We start from the raw sequence: 26,456 nt of genomic DNA, 5'->3' as shown, positions 1-26,456 counted from the left end.
AAGAATATCTTACGAATTCAACTGGATAATATGTTTCATCTTGATACCATCGTGGTTTTTTAATCCGTAAAAGTGTAAAAAGTGTGTTTATTTCATGGAGGTCATCTGGGGTCATACCGAAGCGGCAGATTCAAAACTGTCATGGCGGCTGTGGGCCTGACTTTTATTTCCGTAGGTATTTTTTTCAGCAATTGCCTCACTCTATTGTAAGAACAATTGAAAATTCATCTGCAGTAGATTCTCAAAACATCAGAGTTGCCTTCCTGGTGTATATTGAGCTTTTCGTGGACCTTACTCACTTGGAAATACAAATATATTGTCTCCGGTCTTGATGGCAAGAGGTTTGATAAACTGGGCATAATTGTGTAACGGTAGGTCATTTTATTTACACAATCTTTCTACTTTATATAATATCTCCATTTTCCTCCAATGACATCACACATAAGAAATGTCTGGGGAATGTGTAATTCTAGCTGTGTGGACTCGATCATATAATCCCATTTTGTGTAATATGATTAATTTAAAGTCTCATTATTATGATTATGAGAGTAAAACAAAGTACGAGTTGAGTTAGTCTTCGGTTAGGTAGGAGTAAGTTATGTTAGCCCAAGGAACCGCCTCCTTCGTTAGCCACATGTACAGTTGGGTAATTAACGGTAACATTGGTTCAGAATGTTGTCAACTCGGACCATCACCTGGAGATTGCAGTAAACAAGTTGTATAGACTTATCTCGTACATTCTAAGCATGGGTATCAGCAATTTTGCGACACCTCTACACAAGTCTTTCCCAAAAACTCGGTTAACTCGCAAAATTACATGGTATAACAAATGAATACCATACTAGTACATGTTAGTCAACATCATGAATACGTCACTACCACCACTGACACATCCATCCCCCAGGCGGAGATACAGGATCAGTAGGACTGGACATGGCGGGTGTGACGGACAGGCCTCGCGGTGATGATGATGATAATAACATGTCGTCCCTCCTGGCCAGGGTCAGTAAGAAACTCGGCTGGGACAAGTTCGGCTCCTTAGAAGACGCTCTGCAGGAGGTAAGGAACTCACAATGAAGGACGGGGCGGGGGGGCTGGGAGATGAAACCTCTGGTTTTCCCACAAATTCTTTTGTTTGTTTGTTTGCTTGTGTCGCATTTGTAGACCGCCTCATGGCGTAACACACCAGGTTTGTAATGAAAAGTTCAAGCTGCATACAAATCTTTTTGATCCACTCACACTCAAGGACCCATACTCTTTTCAATAAGTGCGGTGGGTTCATTTACATACTCGAGGTGTGGCTCTCCTCAAATACAGGACCTCCTATCCGAGGGAAGTTATTGAACAGTTGTGATACAGATCTTTTTTCCTTTGGCCCTTCTCCACGCTCAATTTTGTTTGATCATTTCCTGTTTTCATTTGATGTGATGAATATTGATTGTTGTATGTTTCGTTTTGCAAGCATGATTTTTCCCGTCTGTCGATCCATGATTTTCTTTGAAGTTTGAACTGTTCTGAAATATCATGGTGCATGACTCAGCAGAGCAGTAGGTCCCCTGAGGAGCTGTTGTGGAAATCATTTCATCACTCATTTGCTGTTATTCACTACAGGTCGAGGCAAAGACCCCTGACTGGAAGGGCGGTAAGAAACACAACTTCTTCGACTCTCAAGATGACAAAAAGAGTCGCCTTTCCAACAAAGAAAACACCTCCAACAACATCCCTGCCGACAGGGTCAGGTCCTACAGCGATGGCTTCATTCTACAGCAAGGGTCCAGTAAAAAGGACACCTCCAAAACAATCCCCTCTACTAACGATTACCACGCCGATAAAACAGGTTTGCCAAAAGTTAAAGATTCAAATGAATCTCCATATTTCAGCACCTCAGGAGCCAAAACTGTAAGTAAGAGAGAGATTTCTTTAAGTGACAAACCCAGCTTGTCCAACTGTCCTCTCAACTCCTTGTCCCAGAAGAAACATTCTGTGAGAAACACTGTGAGCAGCAGTTCAGACAGTGAAGGGCCTGTACCAGCTGTGAAGCCAAAGCTGACCGGTGTGAAGAAGAGAAGCAGTGCAGAAAAAGGGAGATCTCAGGGATGCAGCAGTTTGGACAAGTGCGGTGGAAACAGAACAATGGGAAGTCTGGACTTGCCCAGGCCAGACAACTCCAATGTGTGTACCAGTGAGGAGGACTCAGCTGCAGGCAGTTCCAAGTAAGTATCGCAAGGTTGACAACATTGTCCTGTTGCAATGCATGTTTTTGTGTGGTGTGATGAAAGTGGCATACATCCAAAACATGTTTCAGCAACATAATGTCAACCTCTGCATTCAGTTGTTCAGCAGTTGGGATGTCTACAAAACACATATCACTTCAAACTTCGGTCTGTTAACTTAAAGGTAGCAGTTTGGCACCAAATCTATATTGGTTAGGGGGTAACTAATATGCAGTGCTCAGCATAGGAGCTTTGAATGGGTATGTACATAAAACTGTCTGTATCTGAATTTTTCTGGAACAATTATTGGCTAAGCTATCCAAAACAAGACAGCATTTGTAAAGAAATTAGGTTATTTTGTGTAAACTAAAGATATAATAACATCCATCAAATATGTTTTACCTTTGAGGACAGAGACAACAGAACCCTGGTTTGGATTCAGTACAATTGCTGGAAGATGTTTTTTGCTTGGCAATGCTTTTTTGCTGCTATATAACATGTGTGCAGACTACATGTATGAACGAGTAGTATAGTAATATGGCCTGCAGAATTCCAGCCATGAACTGTAGGGCAGCAGGTTGGTTCAGAATGATTTCTATGCAGCACAACACTTTCCTCTGCACTGGACCGTCCGCTGGATGTCAGAGTGAACGGTTTGTATCCCGCAGTCATGGAGTCATAACGGCGGGCAGATAGGATTCAAACTCGGAGGAAACATCGCCTGGGCAATTTCCCTCAAAAGAACTCCCTTCCAAGTCAGACATGTCCGCAGGCACTGAGATATACATTATTGTAGGGTAGGCTATTACTAGTAGTAGCTAGCAAGGCGTCAGGGCGCCTTTTGGACGGTCTACACTAACAAAACAAAGAGATTAGACGCCCTCCTTTTGCAGGGGATGCCCATCAGAGGACGCCCTGTTTTCCTGACCAGTGGTTAAGTAGGGAAGGGGGTGCTATTTTCCAGTAGATGATGCTTCAATAAGTACATTGATACCAGACGACTTTTTCGCTTTTGCGACTTGTGCGGTGCATGATTGTGTTGAAAAGTGGTATCAATATCATAATCCCCCCTGCGGACCCTCAGTGGGTACATACATGTGCATGTGTTCCACACACACTGCCATACACTGTTGCTTTTACCTCATACCGGATGCTGGGACAGCATGTAAATTGATTGGCATGCAGAGCTACCCTGTAGCTGTTAATCCCATGGAGGAAGTCTGCCCCCCCCCCCCATATTTTTGGATGCCTGTCTATAAATCGTAGCTAAAAGCCTGATATCAGGAGTAGGCTGCTGTGTAAAGTCTCATGCAGTATGTATGTGAGGTTTGCTCTGAGCCGTCCCGGAGGCACAGTGAGCGGTTGGACGGCAGCCAGTTCCAGCCTGCTGGAAAGTTGTGGGTCGAATATGAATCAGGCTGACAGACGCAGCGTACAGGTGTGGGTCGGCCGGGGAGGGTGCGCTGAGTTTAGTTTGAGTTGACTTTATTCAGATCCACAATTGGCCGCTTGCACGTGACGTCATAGAACACGTGACCTTGTTTACGGCGCCGTCTTGGGTGACGTCAATGCAAGTGGCCAATTAGCACAATTTATATTGCAGCTATTCTTCCTGTTGTCCTTATTATAATTGAACGTTAAGGCCACACCAATAGAATTTTTTCGTTAACGGATTTTTTTTTTTAGCACATTTTGTTTAAAACAGAAGGCTGGGGGGCAAACTTGCACCTGACCCAGAGTGTTCACTCCCTGAAACTGTGTGCACCAAAGTACAAACTTTCCTCTGAGATTCCGTTTTCATGTTGATTTTCCAATCTAGCATTTTTTTTTAAATTCCGTTAACCAAGAAATTAAATTCGTGTGGCCTGAGCTGGGTTTGAGTTCAGACTTTATTCAGATCCACAATTAGCACAATTTACATTGCAGCTATTCTTCCTGTGGTCCTTATTATCAATGTTAGAATACATTGCACAAAACTACATGACACACACTCAGGAAAATACACAAACAGAATATACATGTACAGAAAATTCACAAGTGATTTAGTAAGTGGCATATTAAATGGCTTTTTAATAGAGCAGATTATAATTACATTTCGTATGACTGGTTATTAAACCAATTCATCTCCCATTGCAAAAACAAAGTCAAACCCTTCAAATGGCTTAATAAGAAGAAATGGATTTAAAGTGGCTGTAATTTCACCTTTCATTTATCGTTGTATCTTGAAATGCTGTTTTGCTCAGATGACGCAACTGATTTGCGGTTCATGATGCAGACCAGAACTCTTCTTTGGACTGCAAATAAATGTGATGATCACGGCTCATTCCCCGTTTAGATAGAATTTTTTTTTAAATTATGTATAATTGTATAGAATCAGATATTGTTCATATTTTACCTGCAATTATGGCTGGACTGATATGGAACCTGTATTTCTTGCTGAGCTGGTCAAAAAAAAATCTTTTCCCTTTTTTCCCACGTACTACGCATCATTTCTGAAACTCTTTCTAATATGGATGACAGAATTCGATCTTGAAGCAGAGTTGATATTCTCCCAGTGGGTACTACGTTGGTACTCTCCATGTTAGTCATGTACGGCCCTCAGCCCAGATTTACATAAACAACCGGAGGTACCTGTTCATAAACATGCAGGGAGATCCTTTCATCCTGAGAAATACAGGATCTGCCGCGTGACCTTGCGGGGATAAGAAGGTTAACTGTTGTCGCTCTTAACCCTGATTAAACCGTGACGTTACGATCGCCTTTTATTGGTGCGTCCTCGATCACGATAATCTCAGGCGGGGAGCATTCATGGCTTTGTGCGTACAAGTAAGGCCACCCCAATTTGTTTCCTGGGTTCTCCAACGTTTTTAGTAAGGAATTGTCAGCAAGATGACAAGATGAAAACAGGTCAAAAGAGCTGGGAGGAAAACTTGAATCTGACTTAGGGGTGGATACCGGTTCGGCTTAATAAGGTCCAAGTCCAAGTTTAGGTCAAGAGATTTAGGTTCAGGTCCGGACCTGAACCTGGACCTGGACCTGATCCTGTCCAGTTGATGTTTTGTTTTATTAGACCAATATTAAGCATAGAGATTTTCATACTGACATGCACAACTATAAAAGTTCTTGGGGAGAAGACTTTCAAGATAAACCAGTGTTTGATATTTAAATATTGCACTTGTTTTAAATGCCTTTTTTTGTCAGAGGGGAGACTCAAAACACTTTTTATCAAACAAATAGAGAATCATATTTGTACTTTGTTCAGGTTTTTTTGGACTCAGGTTTTTGGCTTTAGATTTTTTAGACTCGGTCCTTGGATGTTATAAAGGTCCAAATCAGGTCCAGCAAACTGGTATCCAGTGGCACCCCTAATCTGACTAGTATACATTTTGTACGTTGACCCCCTACAACTGTACATGTGTAAGGAACAGACTTTTTCCCCCAGAGTCAGATTCTGTGTGAGGCAGGAAGCATTCATTTTTATTGTACATAAGGCCATTACCAATTCGTTTCTTGGGTTGTCAGGCATTTTTAAATATTGTTTAAGAAAGAAGATAAAATTTGATGGCTCTGAAGAAAACTTTACTCTAACCTTTGAGTTGATCTTCCAATTGAATATCTTTTTTTTTCATCCCAAGACCAACAAATTGAATTCATGTGTCCATAGGCTAGTATTATGCAAATGTAGGACTTTGAGAAGCTTTGAATGCCAAGTTCATGTCTGGCCTCAGCAGAGCACACCATTGCGCACAGATGGGAAGATGTTAAGTATGAGGAACTAAAGTACAGAACACATTTGTACGGATCTGCTTGTTAAACCCCAGTCTTACCCTGTTGAACTGTGTTGTCTTCCTGTACAGGGATCCATCCAGGGCCTCGCCTGTTCTCGTATCCAGCGACAGCGATGATTTCGAGTCATGTAAGTTCTCTTCTGCAATTCTATAGATTTGATTACATATATTGAGAGGTGACAATCCTTACTGTGTACAGATAGGTATGTACATCAAAGAATGTTTGGACAGCGATGATTTCGAGTCATGTACTCGAAATCATCGCTGTCCAAAGTAAGTTTTCCTCTGCAATTCTATATATGAGGCAAGATTTATTCTGGGTGTTATTCACGGGATCAAAAATATCTTTTTCATCAGGAAAAGTTGAATCCCATTTTTTCTAGTCTACATTTTACAGTACTGAGGGTGTCCCCGGAAGACGTTTTGATAAAAGGAAAACTGGTCAATAATTAATTGGCCTAAATCAGAGGATTGCAAGATTTGGTTCACCATGCAAGTGTTTTTCAGGCAATTAATTTTAACAGGAGTCCAGTGTATACGTTCTTATACAATCACGTTCAAAGGAGGGTTACACACAAATTCAAAGGAAGGTTGATTAGAATTAGTTAGGTTTGTATGGTTGTGCCATGTAATTTGTTAGGTGTAAATGTGAAGTTTTCAGAGTTTGATTTAGTTTGAAAAAGTCCCCAGGACCCAGCCACACCCCTGCTGAAGGCCAGGCTAGGAACCTTCCGTTATCAGTTCTCAACCCAGCGACAGCTGGGCTGGGAATCAAACCCCCAACCGCTCAAACCACCAGACCACGGCAAAGTGGGATACGTCAAGCAATCATGCCGGGATGAAGGAAAGTTTAGTTCATTCTCCGTAGCAGGACGTCCGCTGTTCCACATCAAACCTTCCTTATCGCAGGACTTCAGCTGGGGAAGACATCATTCCACTTTGAGGCCACGCCAGATTGATATGTTGGATCTTGGACATTGAAAGATTAAATGCAGAACCGAAAAACAAAGTCTGAGAGAAAAGTCTGTACCTTGGTTCACACATGCAGTTTCTGGGGTGAATAAAGTCAGATTCAAGTTTCTCTTCCATCCCTCTAGATCTGTTTTCGTGATAACCCTTCTCCTAACATTTTACTTCTAGCTTCGGAAAGAAAGAAATGTCCATGAATCAAGAACATTGATCCATTCAGCATTATTTTCTTAAAACTGAGAACTGAGAAATGAAATCATTGTGGCCTCACCTGACCAGGAAAGCTGCCAGCTGACACTTGCCCTGAATTGAGCCACCTGTTGGACACCTCTGCAGTGTGATTTGGTCCAACCTGCAGAGGCAGGCACAGGCTTTTAGCTAGGATTTATAGACAAGGGGGACAAAAATGGGGGGAGGGGGGATGCTGTTCTAGTCTTATCATACTTTTAGCTGACCATTTTAAGCACTTAAAACTGCTGCTTCCCTCTCCATCTGCCAATGGGCTCTATGGATTAACTATTTCCTGGGTCAGGTAGGACTAAAAAAGCACATTGTTTTGCTACATGTACCTGCTACCGTCCCCAGGACCGGTGCTATTTCCCAGCACCAGGTGTTTATTCCACATCTTGCCGGCCTGTTGATTGACGACATCATGTCAAATGGCACCGGAAATTAATTATCTGGGGGCAGAGGTCAGACAGCGGGGTCAAGTGGCTACAACCCAATTTTGTACAGGTCATTATGAGAATGATGATTATGAGATATGGCACAGTTATATTGCTTGAGTTCCAGGTTTCTTATTAAGGCCATAAAAAGAATTTGATTATATGGATGTCATCCTTTGGAAACCCCAAAGCTGATGCGAGCATGCGAATAAAAAAAAAGTTTGGCAAAAAAAAAAGTTTCCTTCATTATTAAATCTTTGTGGTCAGGAAGGTTGAACAAATGACTTAACTGTTAACTGACTAAACACAAAGAGAATTGTATAGCAAATGATAGATTCTTCATTTTCATTTCTCTTCTTTGACTTAGGAATTGATTTCAAAGGGCACTCTACGACATTAGTATTGTTCTCCAATATTTTTTGGCCAATTTATGACATATATTTGATCATTTTGCAGCTGCTCTGTAAGATTTACAGTACGGTGAAAAACTTTTTTATATTGTCGGAATTGAACGAAAATCGATGAGCGCACGGATGTCATCCATATAGTCAACTCAACATGGCCTAATACATTTATAAATGGTACAAATCTGACTAAAAAACACTATTTTTTGTCCTTTAAGTTGTTCAGAAGATGAAAACTCCAACAAGTTCAAGACCATCCCAGCCTTCAGCAGCCCATGCAAGGTGAGTGACTGTAGTTTCCCTGATATTATCAAGGTAGATGGAATGTGTCAGGAAGGACATTAAGGTGGGCGGCCTCACCAGCATGGACCCGCTGGACAGAGCTGCGTGGAAGCACGGCGTGAAGATTAGCCGACTGCTGCCCACCCGTGTCAGGGACCCTGCAGCAGTATAATCAAATACTGGATACTGCCTACAATAGTACTACACATCAAAAGAAACGAGATATCAACATCGCAGCTTCCACTGCAGTACCTTGGGGAGCTGCCAGGGGGCCAAAAATCTCATTGTTTCTTCCGTTTTACCAACCCCAACCAACATACCATATATATTCAATCCACGACTTATCGAGGTATGCTGTCCACTGACAGACACACAGACTCACACACCCGAAAATATAACCTTGGCAAAGGTAATAAATGAGCCGTTTCCTTCACCCCGGGGGTCACCTGAGTAATTCCCCCCTGCCCCCCGGGGGTCGCCCGAGTAATTCCCCCTGCCCCCCCATGCTGGCTTACAGGCCTAATGAAATGTGTCCTCCAGCAATTGAAAGTGGCAGGCGGCCAGAATACGGGCCAGTCTTCCATCATTCCGGTACATGCAGGGCAGGGAAGTCAGCCTGGATGGAATTTTGAGCGGTGACACAGTGGTTAGGGTTGTTGACTTATAAGGGCATAGCAAGTAAATTTTATGGATGACATCCTATGCAGACTCCAAATTTAGTATGTGTGGGCGGAGAAAAAAACAAGGCGGACAAAAAAAAAAAACAAGATATCCACATTTTCAAACTTGAATACCATTAAGTGTGTGAGAAGAATTGAAGCGATAAAATATGGTATTACAAGAAGTCTTTTATCCTTGTATTCAATAAAACATGTTGTGCCCCTGGGAAAGGCCCTTTGACCACTAACTGTTTACTTGACTTAGGTGTATTTAAAGCTGGAGACAGCCCTGCCATAGAGTGACTTCTATGATCCATTCCTGCAATTGTTAATAGCAAACTTCAGGCTAAACCTTTGTCTTTACTGTGTCAAGCACACCAAAAGTGTGTTATGAACGCCCCTGCAGTTTGTCATCGGTGTGTTTTAGTATTTATGGCATATTGATGAAAGATAAATTACCTGGCTCACGCCCAAAACAAATTTCCTGATGAAGACATTTTAAATAAAGTGTCACGTTAGTAACATGGTCGTATAACATTTTTTTTTGTCATGCTCCACTATTGTTTTTGTTTGCACCATCGGCCATACAAGGGTATGGCCTTTATTTTCCCCAGACATAATGCCCCACGCGTTGTCTTCTCTAATAGTAGTGCATTTGTATCTAAATAGCCGTTATAACCACCGTTCTGCGTAACACCCCAGCTTCTGTATCTGAATAGCCGGTATAACCACCCTTTTGCATAACACACCAGCTTCTGTATCTGAATAGCCGGTATAACTACCCTTCAGCATAACACAAAGCTATATAGAAATAGTAACTAAATATATAAATGATATATATTATATGAATACATCTACATGGTCCATGGGAAGATTGTTGGAGAAGGGAATCAACAGAGGAGGGAGTATACAAGAGTGCTTCTTTGTAGGGAGAGCAGATGGACATCAACCCAAATGAAGATGGGCGTGATCAGCAGAAATGGACTTAGAACTCTTTAAAATATGGATGCCAGAGCCAGTACTCAGAAGGCTTTTACTCAAAGTATTGCTTAAAACAAGCAGATTATATCCTCCTTCAAAAAGCACTCATCAAAATGGAGGACCTTAAGTTTATAATGTAAGAGCTAATAGTAATACTAGTAATGAAACATTTGTATCATATTTTTATGTAAGCTCAACATTGTCCCTGATGCCACAAAGTAGGCAGTCTAGTGTGTTGCTTCTGAATATGACCTTCTGTGACCCTGTAAGATACGAACATCCTCAAATCAAAACGCCCTGCCGAAGTTGTTAGATAATTTGTTCATCCCTGCAGACAACCCTGCAGTTCATCACACGGCGTCGCAACAAATCAGCATCCGGGGGCCCAAGTCCGTCCAATCTGATCGTGACCTTGCCTTCGGGTCGGAGAAGGTCACCTGCGAAGGGTAATCACGCTGCATTAATCAGCCTGAGATGATCGGACACGTCCTCTAAACGTCCAGTTTACTCTGAGTCACGACCGGGCAACGTGCAAGCTTCCACACATTCTAGGGATCTCACACAGAGGCCACATCTCAAAAGTTGAAGTGTAAACCAGTCAAAACAAAGACCTCCTAACCATAGTAAAGAAAAGAAAAATTAATTCAGAAGCGGTAAAACGATAACGTCGGGCAGGGGAAGGTAGCTCTGATCAGGGCATGTCCTCTAAACGTCCAGTTTACTCCGAGTCATGGCCGGGCGATGTGCAAGCTTCCACACGTTCTAGGGATCTCACACAGAGGCCGCATCTCAAAAGTTGAAGTGTGAATCAGTCAAAACGAAGACCTCCTAACCCCAGTAAAGAAAGGAGAAACTGATTCGGAAGTGGTAAAACGGTAACGTGTAATGGCCATCGGGAATAGAGAACACTATCATGCAAGGAGCCAACCAGGGAGGAAGACAGGGGAAGGTACAAACTTACACACGTCAGATTCTAGGGATCACGTACAGAGACCGCATCTCAAAAGTTGAAGTGTGAAGCTAGTGAAAACGAAGACCTCCTAACCCTAGATAAGAAAAGAAAAACTAATTCAAAAGTGGTAAAACGGGATCGTCAGGCAGGGGAAGGTAGCTCTGATCAGGGCACATCCTTTAAACGTCCAGTTTACTCGAGTCACGGCCAGGCGATGTGCAAGCTTCCGCAAACTCTAGGGACTCCACACAGAGGCCACATCTCAAAAGTTGAAGTGTGAACCAGTCAAAACGAAGACCTCCTAACCACAGTAAAGAGAGGAGAAACTGAAGTGGTACAGTAACGACTAACGTGTCACGGTCATTCGGGACTAGCCAAAACTATCACGCAAGGAATCATCCAGAGAGGAAGAAAGAAAGAACTTGTACCTTTGATCAGGGCACATCCTCTAAATGTTTAAACATCCAGTTTACTGAGACTTGGGGCAGGGTGCTTTGACAAACTTCTGGGATGAACAATATACTAGACTATCCCTGTCCCTGGTGCTGAAAACACTTCCCCTGTCCCTTGTGCTGAAAACACTAACCCTGTCCCTGGTGCTGAAAACACTAACCCTGTCCCTGGTGCTGAAAACACTTTCCCTAGTGCTGAAAACACTTGTACTGGGATATCTTTTAAACAATGAGATCACAAGATAAGAAACAGAATGTCAGATCTAGAGCTAGACTGCCAGTTTTGCCAGACTGGAGTGCTCATGGGAGATCTACAAACATGCACAAACTTCAGTTAATTTTATAGAACAGAAGTTGTTTTTAATGTCATCAGTTGTTTTTCTTTTGCGTGATATTATGTGACACACAATGCAATAGCTGTGGATTTTACTGAAGTGCATGATCTGTCTGTTATAATGCAATGTACATGTAATTCAGACTTAATTCGGTCCAATAAACATTGAATTTCACATTTTCATTCTTTCCTTCCTGCATAAAAAGACTCTTTGTACACAGTGTACAGCCAAGCGTTTTGTTCACCCAATTTTTGGTCAGTTACCTCAGGGTGATTCTAGCTGGTTCCCTTTGCACTGCAGCTAGTTGTCCCTGCTTACAGATGCAGTCTCAAAAGTATTTACATATCATACAAAATTCTCCTGAGGATTAGAGGACAGATGGTCACCGGAGCATCGGTTGAATGAATCTAAATCACTTGGTTGTGTACTACAAAGAGTGTTTTAATTCAGTGACTTTCCGATCTGATGAAACTATTCAGTGACACATCTTCCTTCCTACAGTTTGGATGATTTTATCGTGGAGGACTCGGAGGATGACAGCGATGGTGAAGACGATGTTTTTGGCCCCGTCACGCCGCGCAGCTCCGACCCTGTCTACGTCGTATCGTCTTCTTCTGACGAGGACGAGTTTCAGAAGGGGATCATCGCCCGCTACCGGAGCCCCAAACCCTCGTCAGGTACTAAAGTACAGATTCTGTAACTGTATAGCTGGTATAACCGCCATTCGGCGTTACACACCAGCTTCGCAGGCACGCAGCGCGGAAGCAGCTGGTTATATTACACCGAACGACCTGTCACGTCTAACCTTCGCATATCTAACTGCATGCATTTGTTTAAAGCTATCTAATGAGGATGCTTCCACTGTACTTGGTTGTAACGAGTTCCACTCTACGATCGTTCTAGGAAAATACAAATTTTTAAAGACATCAATCCTCGGTTGGAAAGTCTGATACTTAAAGACATGGCTATTTCTTGTCATTTTATGAGCTGGTATTAGATACTTATTAGTTGGTACGTCCACCAGACATCTTTCCTCTCTTCCAAACCTGTGTCAGGTACTGAAGTAGACACTTTTGATCTCTCAGTTATTTACGATTATAGCAAAAGGAAAAGCTCCCTGTCTCTAGTACAGCTTAGGAAAAAAATGTTGTGTTTTTGGTTACCTGACCGACCCTAGCAAAAACCATGTCAGGTACTGAAGTAGACACTTTTCCTCTCTCCGTGGTTTACGATTATGGCGGGAAGAAAAGCCTTCTGCCTCTAAGGCCACACCAATTTAATTTCTTGGTTAACGTTTTTTTTATTTTCAAAAAAAAAAAAATGTAGAAAAAAAAATCATGAAAACAGAGGGGTGGCCCAGCCTTATATTTTCATGATTTTTTTTCTCAATTTTTTTTTTTTAAATAAAAATCTGTTAACCAAGAAAACAAATTCGTGTGGCCTAAGGGGCAGAAAAAATGTTGTGTTTCTGGTTACCTGACTGTCACCCTAGCCAAATCTGCTGACCCTAGCTTTGTTTTGGATAGACTACTGGCAAGGGACATGAAACTTTAGATTCAAGTTTTTTTATCTGACATGACATGGAATAACATGTTGGAATTCAAAACAGAATTCTAAATTTTATTACAGACTTTCTTTATTTCCCACTCTGTTAACAGTCAGATTATTTTACTTCCTTGGTTGATGTTAGAATATGTAGTAAACATTGTCCTTCTTTGTAGATATGCTTGTGCTTGTAAATTGTGTACCTGTGTGATGATAATATGATGTTGAAAGCACCCTGTTAAACTTTATTTGTTGCATCACTTCGGCTGAAATCTAAAGATAAAAAAGCATGTTGAGAATCAGATTCCCAGTACCTACAGACACTTATTATTTTAGCACCATTTCAAACGTGTTGTTTCTTGACTCTTGGATCTAAAGACATGCTCAGCGGCTGAACCGGAATGTCAACTTGAAGACACAGCCTGAGGAGAAAGTCTGTTTCAGTTTTCCTCCCAGCCTTCTGTTTTCGTCTCACCCTCATGCAGTGCTAGTGTGGTTTCAATGTCAAGGCCTTTCTCATTACATTTCTTGGCTCTTGGATTTAAAGACATGCTGCTGAACCGGAATGTCAACATGAAGACAGAGCCTGAGGGGAAAGTCTGTTTCAGTTTTCCTCCCAGCCCTCTGTTTTAATTGTGTTTAATTTGTCCTAAAACATGTCTGAGAACCAATGATATGACTTGGTTTGGCTCCAGCAGTGTGCTAGTGATGGTTATGTGTGAAGCATTGCCTGGAATGGCAGCACCAAATGTGACATGTTTGCACATCACCCTTATTTCCGCCATTAAGGCATGTATATCATCACCTGAGTGCGCTGCTCTTTCGATGTCTCCCACTTTCTTGTGCTTCTGTCTCTACCATAAAAAGCAGAATGCCTCAGCATTTAATTCTTAAGCCGAGCCAAGAAGCAGGGTGAAGTATGATTTCTCCATTAAGACTTTGCAGAGACGCCGCCTGGCCTGTAACCAATAGGTTTCTCAGGGTCCTCTATTTGTCTCCTGCTCAAAACTGTCGCACACAAAAAGGCTGCAGGATATTGCAGAGCTGTTGAGAAGTGAATTTTCTGCTCTGGGCATACATGTACATGTACTTACATTTGCAGTCAGCTAAACTTTTCTTGCAACCCAAAACTTGCTGCTTGTCATGCTATATTGTATACCCGGGCTTGAAATCCTGGGTGCATGTGCTACTTTGTGCACCTAATTTTCAACTGATATTTTTTGTAGGCTATTAATAGGGTAGAGGTCCTTTTTGTACACTAGTTTACAGAATATTCTTGAAATCTAATGCTGTGGGGCTGTTGTGAATTAGGATTTTACCATGGTCAATATTGACCTACGGAGGCCATATAGGTCTTGAAATCTAAGTACATATATATAATGTATTGGCAAAAGCAATATAACCTTTGTTATACTTTGATGTCTTACTTGTTTGATATTCTGAATATACATCGTAGATAAGAATTTCAGATTGAACTTGAAGTTCTTAAGAGAGGCAGTAGGGCTGACATGTTGTACTCCCAAGATTATATCTGTGCACCTAAATTTTTAGGTCAGGTGCACCATTGCAACTATTCCCAGAAAAGAATTTCAAGCCTTGTCTACAGTTCACCCAAAACACTCAGATATCAAACCATTGTTCTTTAACCCTCCAGGCCTAAGGAGACCAAAGAAAGCCGGCTCCGGCAGGAAGGGGTCCCACCGTGTTCTGAGCAGCTCCTCTAGTGACGAGGATCAACCCAGGATCCCCTCATGGAGAGGAAACACCCCCCTACGGAAGAACAACACCCCCCTACGGAAGAACAACAGCCCCCTCGGGAAGAACACCCCCCTCAGGAAGGAAAACACCCCCCTCATAAAGGACAACACCCCCTTCATAAAGGACAACACCCCCCTGAGAAAACAGGTGCTCCAGAAGAGCTTCCTGACTCCACAGGTGCCCCCAGGTAAGGGGAATGTTATGTTCATCGTAGTACAGCCAGTAGGTACCCATCTCAGTAGTGAAGCTGTTGTGGTGCCTTTTAGCGTACTCCAGGCACCTGCTCGATCAAGGGACCCCAATTTACGTCTCATCCGAAAGACAAATACAGCACCAACCAGGATGCCCTTCCCTGGATTCGAACCAAGGGCTTCCAGTTAAAAAATTGGAACCAGGAGCTCAACTGTGAGGCTGCTACCAGTTGAGCTACAGGTACATGTTATAAATCTGTGCAATAAAAGCTGACATCACCAAGCCTTGATTTACGGCACATGTTCCCGTGAGCACCACCACATGGGATTAGTGTTATGAGGCTTGCTAAGCTTTTAATCCAGCCTGTAAATTTTGGTGATGCATCGTGTCAATATTGCTGGAAGTGGCTGTCATTAGACACTGCATTCAGTGTAGTGGATTCAGGATCATAGTCTTTTCAGCCCCAGGGACAGGGAAAGTGTTTTAGCACCAGGGACAGAGGACGTGTTTTAGCACCAGGGACAAGATAGTGTGTTCAGCACCAGGGACCAGAAAGTGTTTTCAGGGACAGGGACAGGGGAAGTGTTTTCAGCACCTGGAACAGGGAAAGTGTGTTCAGCACCAGGGACAGGGAAAGTCTTTTCAGCACCAGGGACAGGGAAAGTCTTTTCAGGGACAGGGAAAGTCTTTTCAGGGACAGGGAGAGGGAAAGTGTTTTCAGGGACAGGGAAAGTCTTTTCAGGGACAGGGAGAGGGAAAGTGTTTTCAGGGACAGGGACAGGAAAAGTGTTTTCAGCACCAGGGACAGGGAAAGTGTTTTCAGGGACAGGGAAAGTGTTTTCAGGGACAGGGAAAGTGTTTTCAGCACCAGGGACAGGAAAAGTGTTTTCAGCACCGGGGACAGGGGCAATGTGTTCAGCACCAAGGACAGGGAAAGCCTTTTGAGGGACAGGGAATGTTTTTTTAGCACCAGGGACAGTAAAAGTATTTTTAGGGACAGTGAAAGTATTTTCAGGGACAGTGAAAGTGTTTTCAGGGACAGGGAGAGGGAAAGTGTTTTCAGGGACAGGGAGAGGGAAAGTGTTTTCAGGGACAGGGACAGGAAAAGTGTTTTCAGCACCAGGGACAGGGAAAGTGTTTTCAGGGACAGTGAAAGAATAGAAACGGGGGCACCTACATGAAAAATCTAGAATCTAGAGGTCAGATTACTAGTACAGTGAGACCAACAGATTATCTTCTTTCTTTCCACATATGTACTAAACAAATCTCAGATTAGACGACATTATTATGATATTTTTAAATCAGGTTACAGCAAACCCAGCCTGTCCGTGCCCAAAGTCCCCCCAGCTGCCAACCCGAGGGCCAAGTCCACCTCAGCTGCAGAGCCGAGTCTCACCGCGGCCCCCAGGCGGAACTCTGAGCCGACGAGTTTCCTGTCGTCCCTGTCCACCCCGGCGCGCGGGAGGGCGCCGGCCTCGCCGTTTGTCTCAGAGTTTAAGAAGAACCGGGAGGAGCTGGTGAAGAAACTTTTCAAGTTGTACAACGAGACGGTCTTCGATAACAAGGTATGTCAGAAACAGCATTCAGCAGCGTACATGTATGTCCTTTTTTTCCTATTCTTATGGTAATACAATACAACATTTTGGTAGTACATACTTGAATTAATTCTATAGAACCATTAATATCAAAACTACAGTAGAAAAATAAGTTTCAATTTCATTACATGAAAAGTATTTTGGTTGAGGAAGTTTATAAACATGTCTAAAATTGCTAAAACATGTTTGTTACTCCGGAAGTTTCCGAAATCGTATCCAGTCGCTTGAGTAACTGTTTTTTTAATGTACATGTATGTTTCTTATTTTACATACTGTTCAGGTTTGTCAATAATTATCTACATTGATGGAAGTTCAAGTAGAACTGTACCTGTTATAATACAAAATGAATCAAGCAACTGGAAAGGTTTTCTAAAGAGCCAGACGTTTTTGATAGTAACTACCTTTCATTATCAGTATCTTCAGTAACTCATTTACACATCTTGTCTTATTCTCAGTCATTGTTGAAAGATATTGGATGCTATCTGAAACTCTTTTGATAGTTTTTCCAGTTGTTTGATCTATTTTGTATTCATGACTAGCTGTTTCTCCCGTAGCTTCCCGCCGACATGAGCTAAAACATGTTTGTTACTCCGGAAGTTTCCAAAATCGTATCCATTCGTTTGAGTAGCTGTTTTTTTAACGTACATGTATGTTTCTTATTTTACATACTGTTCAGGTTTGTCAATAATTATCTACATTGATGGAAGTTAGACATCCAAGTAGAACGGTACATGTTATGATAAAAAATGATTCAAGCATCTATTTACAAGTAACTGTTTACGTGTCTTCAGACTTTAGTCATTGTTGAAAGATATTGGATGCTATCTGAAACTCTTTTGATAGTTTTTCCAGTTGTTTGATCTATTTTGTATTCATAACTAGCTGTTTCTCCCGTAGCTTCCCGCCGACATGAGCTAAAACATGTTTGTTACTCCGGAAGTTTCCAAAATCGTATCCATTCGTTTGAGTAGCTGTTTTTTTAACGTACATGTATGTTTCTTATTTTACATACTGTTCAGGTTTGTCAATAATTATCTACATTGATGGAAGTTAGACATCCAAGTAGAACGGTACATGTTATGATAAAAAATGATTCAAGCATCTATTTACAAGTAACTGTTTACGTGTCTTCAGACTTTAGTCATTGTTGAAAGATATTGGATGCTATCTGAAACTCTTTTGATAGTTTTTCCAGTTGTTTGATCTATTTTGTATTCATAACTAGCTGTTTCTCCCGTAGCTTCCCGCCGACATGAGCTAAAACATGTTTGTTACTCCGGAAGTTTCCAAAATCGTATCCATTCGTTTGAGTAGCTGTTTTTTTAACGTACATGTATGTTTCTTATTTTACATACTGTTCAGGTTTGTCAATAATTATCTACATTGATGGAAGTTAGACATCCAAGTAGAACGGTACATGTTATGATAAAAAATGATTCAAGCATCTATTTACAAGTAACTGTTTACGTGTCTTCAGATTCATTCTTAGTCAATGATGAAAGATAGTGGGTGCTGTCTGAAACGTCTGACTCTTTTGATGATTTTTTCAGTTGTTTGATCTATTTCTTATTCATTACAATCTGTTCCTCCCTAGAACTGCTGAAAATCTTCAAGATACGTTCTCTTTAATAGGCTAGACTTTTCACTATCAAAGTCAAGTTTCCTCATGAGATTCACTCATTATTATAGTAGATACTTTCTAGAATTACTTGGAGTCATGTTTGCGAGGTGAACGAGATCTAGTCACACAACTACTGGTTTGTGAAGTTTACAGCTAGCTGTTTCCCCTGTGCAGCTTCCCGCGGACATGAGCGTGACGTGGAACAACAAGATGCGGAAGACGGCGGGATTCTGCTACACCGGCCGCAGCAAGCTGAACCGCGCCGCGCTGGTCGCTCGCATCGAGCTGTCTGAGAAAGTCTGCGACTCCGCAGGTATCAGGTTACACACTCTGATAATGATAATAATGGCTTTATTGGTCAGAAATTACGTACAATAGCAGCTTTTCTAGTGCTGAACTGGCGCGGGGTTTTCAATCACATAATACACATACAGGCAACAGATACATATTTGCTCCACAATTGCATCTTGTGGAACTGTTGCAAGGGTCTGGGCGGCTGCCATTCGGTGCCAGCAGGTGACCTCAATATGACCTTCCCCAACCCAAGTCAGGTACCCATTCACATGACGATGATGGAAATAGTTTATTTTCGAAACCTGTTGTTAAATTTTCTAAATTGTCATACAGCAGTGTGCCAAGTACAGCCTATATTGAACCTGCTTTCTTCCATTGATTTTTTACAATGCAACAGGAAACTCAGTACGGTACTCTAAGAACAAAGCATGACGGGTCGACGTGTCGTAAGGAACTTATGGCACAAAGGCACGAACTGGACGATCGATTCGTCATCAATATATCCCACCTATTTTTAGAAACAAGAGCAAGCTACATTACTATTATATAATTCAATCCAACTTTCTCCAATGACGTCCAATGAAAATTGATGTAGAAATATTATCATTATATAGAAATTACAGTTGAACAACCGATGTCATCAATAATTCACACCTATTTTTCAAAATAAGTTACATTTACTACGGTAGTTCAATCCAACTTTCTGAATGAAATCATGGCACAGAGATGAGAACTGAACAAACAGCACAGTCATGTACATTTAGCTACTGTGCTAAAACAACAATAACTAATTGAATTATTAGCATAAAACCTTGTCTTGATACACTCTTCTTTTGAAGACTAGGTCAATACCGGTACATCCTATATTGTCTTATCCTCATTAACATATCTATTTAGAGTTTTGGTATAAAACGTAGTTTTCCAGTCCTATCCTTAGTCACTGACGAAAGATAGTGGATGCTGTCTGAAATGTCTGACTGTTTCAAAATTGTATGCAGTTGCTTGAGTAACTGTTCTTGGCGTATAGCACGTTGTACATTATTGATATATGACAACTACATGCTGCTATTTTGAGAATTAGGTGCACGCAAAATTTACTGCTAGACACTAAGTAAACACTAATTCAAACTGTTCAACTTTCTTCAATGAAATTAAAGTTGGAAGATTTACACACCATCCTGAAGGAATTACTGTAAATGCAGAAATTTTTGCAGTGGTCTTTAATGTTTGCAGTTTTCACGGCGACCGTTTCACCACGAACTTAAATCCTGACCGCGAACATTTTTGTCCAATACTGTAGCAGTATTTAACTACTAGTGTAGCACTGCCGCGAACTTAAAACCACCACAAACACAGTTTCACCTTAGCACGAAATAAAAACCATGTGAACCTAAATGCATTTTACAGTATGGCACAAAGGCTGGAACAGTCACTCCAATAACAATCAATTCTCCATCGATAGATCACACCGATAACTGGGTCAGGGTTCGGGATGACACATTTACGACTTGGCACCTCCATAACTCACAAAGATCACCGCGAAAATCACTCCGCTTCAAATTACCTTTCTATTAGTGCTGGTGCCATTTTTCTTAATACTGCTCTTGTGCCTAGGCAATACCAGGTTAACTTGTTGGTTCTATAACGATGAAAGATGAATCTGGACTGGTAAATCAACATGTAAACAGAGTCTGAAGGGAACTCAGTTTAAGTTTATCTATAAACCAGGACTACTCGTAGGTAGGTACATTTGTAGGTTACTAAGGTATAAACCAAATCAAATCAAGGATATTTATGTTGTTAAGTGAATATCTGTGACCAGATTTTCATGTAACCATGGTTACATCTTAAACTAGGAGAACGTAACCAACTTAACACAGAAGTAAGAACTAAACAAGTGACACACGAGAACTAATTTGTACCTTCAAGTTGATACACACAGTTTCAGAGAGTGAATCTAGTCTGATTCAAGTTTTCGTCCCAACCCTCTGTCCTGAATTTGACTTCTTGCTAAATTTAGAAAGTGGACTTAGAGTCCTAGTCGAGCAACACACTTGAAATGATGATTCTGAGTTTTTTTCTAAGAGATATCTGAGAATCAATACTAAACTGGCGTGGCCTTAGGAGTGTGCTTGGTGCACACAGTTTCAGGGAGTGAACAACTGAAGCAACTTTCCATCCAGCCCTCTGTTTTCATGTTGTCCTCTTAGACTTACTGAATCTTTACTTTAGAATTTCTGAGAACAGACTAAGTAATCTGGTCTGGCCTTACATGATATAGGAGTGTGCTTGTAGGTTTTGTGCGAAATCAAGTTGAAACATGGGCAGTGATTAAAGTTGGGAGTACAGAAACTTGTCTGTCATCACAGCCAAGTGTAGCCTTAGGAGTATCCTTGGTGCACATGGTTTCAGCGATTGTGGTGAAATTTTTCCTCCCTTTTCTTTATTCTCAAGTTAACCTCTTGCTGAATTTTTCCTTTGAAATTTCTGAGAACCTGCAAACTAATCTGATATAGCCTTAGGAGTGAGCTTGTAACGGTTATGTGCGAAATCAAAATTGCTTAATGCAGTAAATCAGGTCTGGAGTCGTGACACAGGGCAGTGATTAGGATCTGGAGTAAAGAGAAGTGTCATCAGAGCCGCTATAATCTATCGCCGTGCTCCCAGCGATAAGCCATCCACTCCAGCTGAGCGCAATTAAGTCCCGGTGATCAGCTAATCGGAAAAACAGCATCCTGTTGTGTGTGGTGATACGATATTTGTCTGCCCTGGAAGATGACTCTCTGCACATGACTTACATGAGCTGTCGTGGGTACTAAATCATGATGAGTCATCAGTTTTAATCACCTACAGTTTTAGCTGATGTCCCAGCACTGGTGACAATCAACAGTTTCCTGATTTTTTTCTGTACTAAACACTGAAACCTGATACCCCGAAATGTAGCGTTTTCCATTTGAACTTGACACTTGTTATTTCTTAAAGTCATGACAGGTACATATGTGTACATGCATGATGATGTACATGCATATCATTACATTAATTAATCTTTGATAATAGATGACATTATGCAACTGTGTAGTACTACGTACTCTTTGAGTTATAAATGACTTTTCATTTCCTGACGGCATTACAAGGTTCTGAACATGATTATAGAAGAAAGAAAAATGTGGGTGTCTCAACTCTTGAAAAATCTCACCAAAGCACAGAAGAACGGCAGTTTTATAGAACTGTGTTGACCAATCAGAACCACCGATACACTCAGGTGCAGGATGGCTCCTCATTGACCAATCAGAACCACCGATACACTCAGGTCCAGGATTGTTCCTCACGACACACACTACAACACTAATGGAAGTATTTAAGACAGCGATTTTTTTAAAGGTAAAGGTACAGGGAAACGACCCACATTTGGTAGCAAATACCTTCCCTCTAATTTGTGTGCATTTCAACATTCAAAACTTTGAAATTCTTCCCTCTGTTGTGTCTTTCACCAAAGTAATTCCACAGCTCCAAACTCTGCAGGGTGACTTTACCTGCTGATTGAACCTGAAGTATTCCGGTGGAACTCAGTCATTTTTGCAAACAGCAATTTGGCACTGATAGCCTCAGCTCAGAATGAGGTCACAATTTTACACTTTTCGCCATTCAAGCCCAAATCTCTCGGGAGCAATTCTTGCTTCGGAACTTGATGAAAAAACAGTTCAGTCTGAACCCCTGGTGTGGAATCTGGAGTCATTTGTCTTCGTCTATCGGAAGACGTTGGCGTGTGAGTCTTAATCTGATGTAGGGAGGATGGAAGTGATGCTGATAGTCCTCCTGATAGAAGCATCTTTCTCTGTCTCTCCTGATTCGCTCCAGGAAAAATTAAAGGTGAACAATGATAGTATCTTGTCTTTCCGTTAGGCCAAACCAATTTGATTCTTGGTTCTCGGATGTTCACAATAAGATGATGGAGAAGACAGGTAAAATTTCGAACCTTAACGAGAGCAACTTGATTTTCTTCTGTCAGTACCTCATTTACAATCAAGTCAGATACTCAAATACTGGTTTACAGGTTACACTTGTCTCCAAACTCATTCTCGGGCACTGATAAAAGATAGTGGAATGCTGTCTGAAATGTCTGACTCTACAGAGAAGTTTTTCAATTGCTTGATTTATTTTGTATGATTTGTTATGTTCTAGCTGGATGTCTAACTTCGTCAATGTTTGAATCTGAGTATGTAACAGAAAGCAGCTCTAATTTTGGTTCTAATTAAACTTCAGACGGAATGGGGTCAAAATTGTGCTAATTTTGTCATTGAAGCCTGCTTAGCTAACTTAATCTGATCTTATGATGAAAAGTGATCTTGGCACTTCTAATAGAAGTTCTTATGACTGCTGTGATCCTCGTTTGTTAGCTGAGCGATGATAGTGTCTTGTTGTCTGCTGTCACTGTTTGTTAGTTGAGTGATGATAGTGTCTTTTATGTCCATTAGAAAGGAATCATCATCGCTCATTGTGAGTCAAGTTTCACTCCCAGTTGTCACATGATGGAAATTTACCGCCCTGTGAATTATGACAGGAAACGCTGATGAAGGTTAGACGTCCGTCATTGGAAATAAATCAGACTCCTGGATAAGGAGTCTCTAACAGAGCCAGGCTGCATGTTATCAGCCAACTGTGAATGACAGGAAAAGTACATGTTTCTCTGTAGGGCCACACCAATCTAATTTAGTGGTGCACGGATTTAGGAAAACAATGCTGTGAACTGAAACTTTAAAATATCAATATGAAAACATGGTCTGATGGGAAAGTCTGTACCTTGGTTCAGACAGTTATTATTATTTATTTATTGTTATTTATTTGTTGATATCACTGATACATGTGCCACGCTGCCACCTGGGTGCTGACTGTTTGTTTGTTGTTATTTATCTGTTGTTGTTTATCTGTTGTTGTTGTTTAGAGCGAGTGCGGGACACGCTGATCCACGAGATGTGCCATGCTGCCACCTGGGTTCTGAACGGAGTGAAGGATGGACATGGGCGCTACTGGCAGTTCTGGTCGGTACTGCAGCAGGCAGGCTGCTTCATTAGACTTAACAGTCTTCCTCTTCTATATACTGCAAATGCAGAAATGTATGCAGAGATTTAATTTTGCAGCAGAGAGAAAATGGAGTGTTCGTGGTGGTTTTAAGTTCATGTTTGAAATGATAGTAGCACTACAGTCACATATTGGAAACGCTTTTCAAGGTGATTTTAAATTTGTGGTAAAGAATTCACCACAAAAAACGCGAACATAAATCCACCGCGAACATTTCTGCATTTACAGTATTATATTGTCATGTACTTTTCTCAAATTGTAATATGTTACCTCAGTAAATAACAATAGGAGAGTAAATTTACTGACACTGGCAGGCAAATTTGGAATCTTTCGTTTGTGACCAAACAAAGGTACACAGCTAAGGTGCGCTTTCCACAATTATATGATCACTACAAATACTGATCATGAATTACAGTAAAGAGAGAAAGAAAAAAAACTTTTCAATCTTACATTCTGATAAAGAAGCAAATATATATGATAATGAAAGGCTGAACTCAAGTTTCCAAACTTAGACTATTTGACTTTGAATGGCCTTTCTTTCGATTTTAAAACAAGGAATTTTTTCTGCAACTTTCAGGGCGAGGAAAGCAAACCAATCGCACCCCAGCCTCCCTGTGATCACCCGCTGTCACACCTACGCCATCAACACCAAGTTCACCTACCAGTGCACGGAGTGTGGATACAAGTAAGTAACACTTCCTACAACACACATCTTACAACACACGTTACAGCACACTTGTTACAACACACATCAACACCAAGTTCACCTACCAGTGCACAGAGTGTGGATACAAGTAAGTAACACATCCTACAACACACATCTTACAACACACGTTACAGCACACTTGTTACAACACACATCAACACCAAGTTCACGTACCAGTGCACAGAGTGTGTATACAGGTCAGTAACTCATCTTACAACACATGTTACAACACACATCTTCCAACACACATCTTCCAACACACTTGTTACAACACACTTGTTACAACACACATCAACACAAAGTTCACGTACCAGTGCACAGATTTGGATACAGGTCACTAACTCTTTGCAGCTCTTTGTATGCTTTAACGATGTTGTATTTTTTGTTGTTGTAGAGCCACATCTGTAGCACCACACACTTTTAGCATGAAAGTTCATCTGAGTTTGTAAATTACATAATGAGAAATGAGAATTCACTTGGTCGTCATAAACTATCTGACCCAAATACTGTGGACATGTGCGTTTTACATGCTGACGTCACACCAGCGTCAAAAACATGACGGTGTCCACAGCATTCGGGTTAGATAGCTGATGAAGACCACTGGTGATTCCGTTGATAATTGCGGTGAGTCCATTCTTTGAGTAGGAGAGGGTCACTTTTGTTGGTGGGGTCTTGTGTTGAACTTGAAGAGTTTTCGGCCCATAAGCTAGCAGTCCCGGTGTCCAATCCCTTGATGTCACCGATCTTGAGTGTGAAAAACGGGTAATAATGTATGGGTGACAACACCAACAATAGCTGCCTGTGTCCCACGTTAATTGTACTGTTGCGATTCTGATAAAATAAAAAAATCCACCGTTATTCAACTAATTTCCTTCTCCCGCAGACTCGGCCGACACTCCAAGTCCCTTGACGTGGAGCGCCAGGTGTGCGGGTACTGCCGCGGGCGCTTCCAGCTCGTCAACAAGGACGGCACGCCCGCCAAGACCCGGGCGCCCAGCAAGTTCGCCCTGTTCGTGAAGGAGCGGTACGGGAGCCTGAAGAAGGAGAACGCAGGAGTTCCCCACAAGGAGGTCATGAGGCTGCTGAGCACTGAGTTTGCCTCAAAGACTAGAATATCCTCCTCATGAAACCTAAGAGGATAAAGAAATAGCTATTTTTGTTTCATTCAACACATCTGTGTATATTAGCTTGTGTGAATGAATTTGGAAACATGAAATATATCTTATGACAGTTATGTTGTTTCGATTGGATCAATACTGAGAGGAAATACTTAACTTTGGTTCAATGCAACAATTGTGATCCATATAGAATACAACACGGGGTATTCCGTATCACCCGAGGTACCAGCCCGACCGCGGGTCGACCCGCGAGAGGGCTGGGACCGAGGGTGATGCGGAATACAACATGTTGTATTTTATTTATGTCATACCTTGGTCATACCCACCCGAGAAAACACAGATTTCAATGCGGAATGCGCCAGAAGTCTAGGGAGTTTTGTGTCCTCGAACAAAAAAATGTAGCAACATTGATTCCAATCTCCGAATCCGGTATTCGAATTTCCGACGGCGGCGCAACCGGCGCGCTCGAAATGCGTTCGAAATATTCTATGGAAGCCTGTGTGATAACACTCCCGAACCCTATGTGATCCGGTTAGTTATCACACGGTCCGGAACACCCGTATCAGGCCCAGGCATGACATAAAGTTATATATTGACATATCAAATCTGTATTCTTTTAGCTTGATGTTGTAAGTCGTTGATGTTTCTTTTATGATCTCACAAACTTCATGTTTTCAATCCTAGTAGGATTTCTTCATAAACAAGCCATGAGGTTGTTGAGCGCAGAGTTTGCCCCAAAGATTAGAATATCATCATCATGAAAAAAACAGGGAACAGAGGATGGAGAAATTGCTATTTGTTTAGACTTAGATATCTGTGTGTTAGCTAGTGTGAACAACTTAAAGCAA

General features: G+C 41.6%; 1 protein-coding gene across 2 annotated transcripts; it reads left to right on the top strand.

The window, feature by feature from the left end:
• Positions 1–54: 54 nt before the first annotated feature.
• On the top strand, positions 55–25,732 carry LOC136436082 (germ cell nuclear acidic protein-like). 2 transcript variants are annotated; one of them, XM_066429794.1, is made up of 12 exons: positions 55–171; positions 905–1,059; positions 1,612–2,213; positions 6,071–6,129; positions 8,258–8,321; positions 12,202–12,377; positions 14,900–15,190; positions 16,501–16,760; positions 18,586–18,724; positions 23,648–23,744; positions 24,362–24,469; positions 25,374–25,732. In XM_066429794.1, exons 2-12 carry the CDS (start codon positions 934–936, stop codon positions 25,615–25,617), a joined length of 2,166 nt encoding a protein of 721 aa, XP_066285891.1. In that variant the 5' UTR covers positions 55–171; positions 905–933; the 3' UTR covers positions 25,618–25,732. The 2 variants fall into 2 exon arrangements, with proteins under 2 accessions (XP_066285891.1, XP_066285890.1); XM_066429793.1 differs by having other exon boundaries at positions 117–371.
• The last annotated feature ends 724 nt before the right edge of the window (positions 25,733–26,456 follow it).

Source organism: Branchiostoma lanceolatum, chromosome 6, assembly GCF_035083965.1.
Source record: "Branchiostoma lanceolatum isolate klBraLanc5 chromosome 6, klBraLanc5.hap2, whole genome shotgun sequence".
In the NCBI taxonomy this organism is placed as follows: domain Eukaryota; kingdom Metazoa; phylum Chordata; class Leptocardii; order Amphioxiformes; family Branchiostomatidae; genus Branchiostoma; species Branchiostoma lanceolatum.
Note: the sequence above shows the minus strand (reverse complement) of the source record. Positions and strands in the feature narration are given on the sequence as shown.

Bases quoted from the DNA above. Each gene is read 5' to 3' on its own strand.
- LOC136436082 (XM_066429794.1), top strand. From the start codon at position 934: ATGGCGGGTGTGACGGACAGGCCTCGCGGTGATGATGATGATAATAAC. The intron at 6,130-8,257 runs GTAAGTTCTCTT...TTGTCCTTTAAG, and splicing joins CAGCGATGATTTCGAGTCAT to TTGTTCAGAAGATGAAAACT. The intron at 24,470-25,373 runs GTAAGTAACACT...CTTCTCCCGCAG, and splicing joins TGCACGGAGTGTGGATACAA to ACTCGGCCGACACTCCAAGT.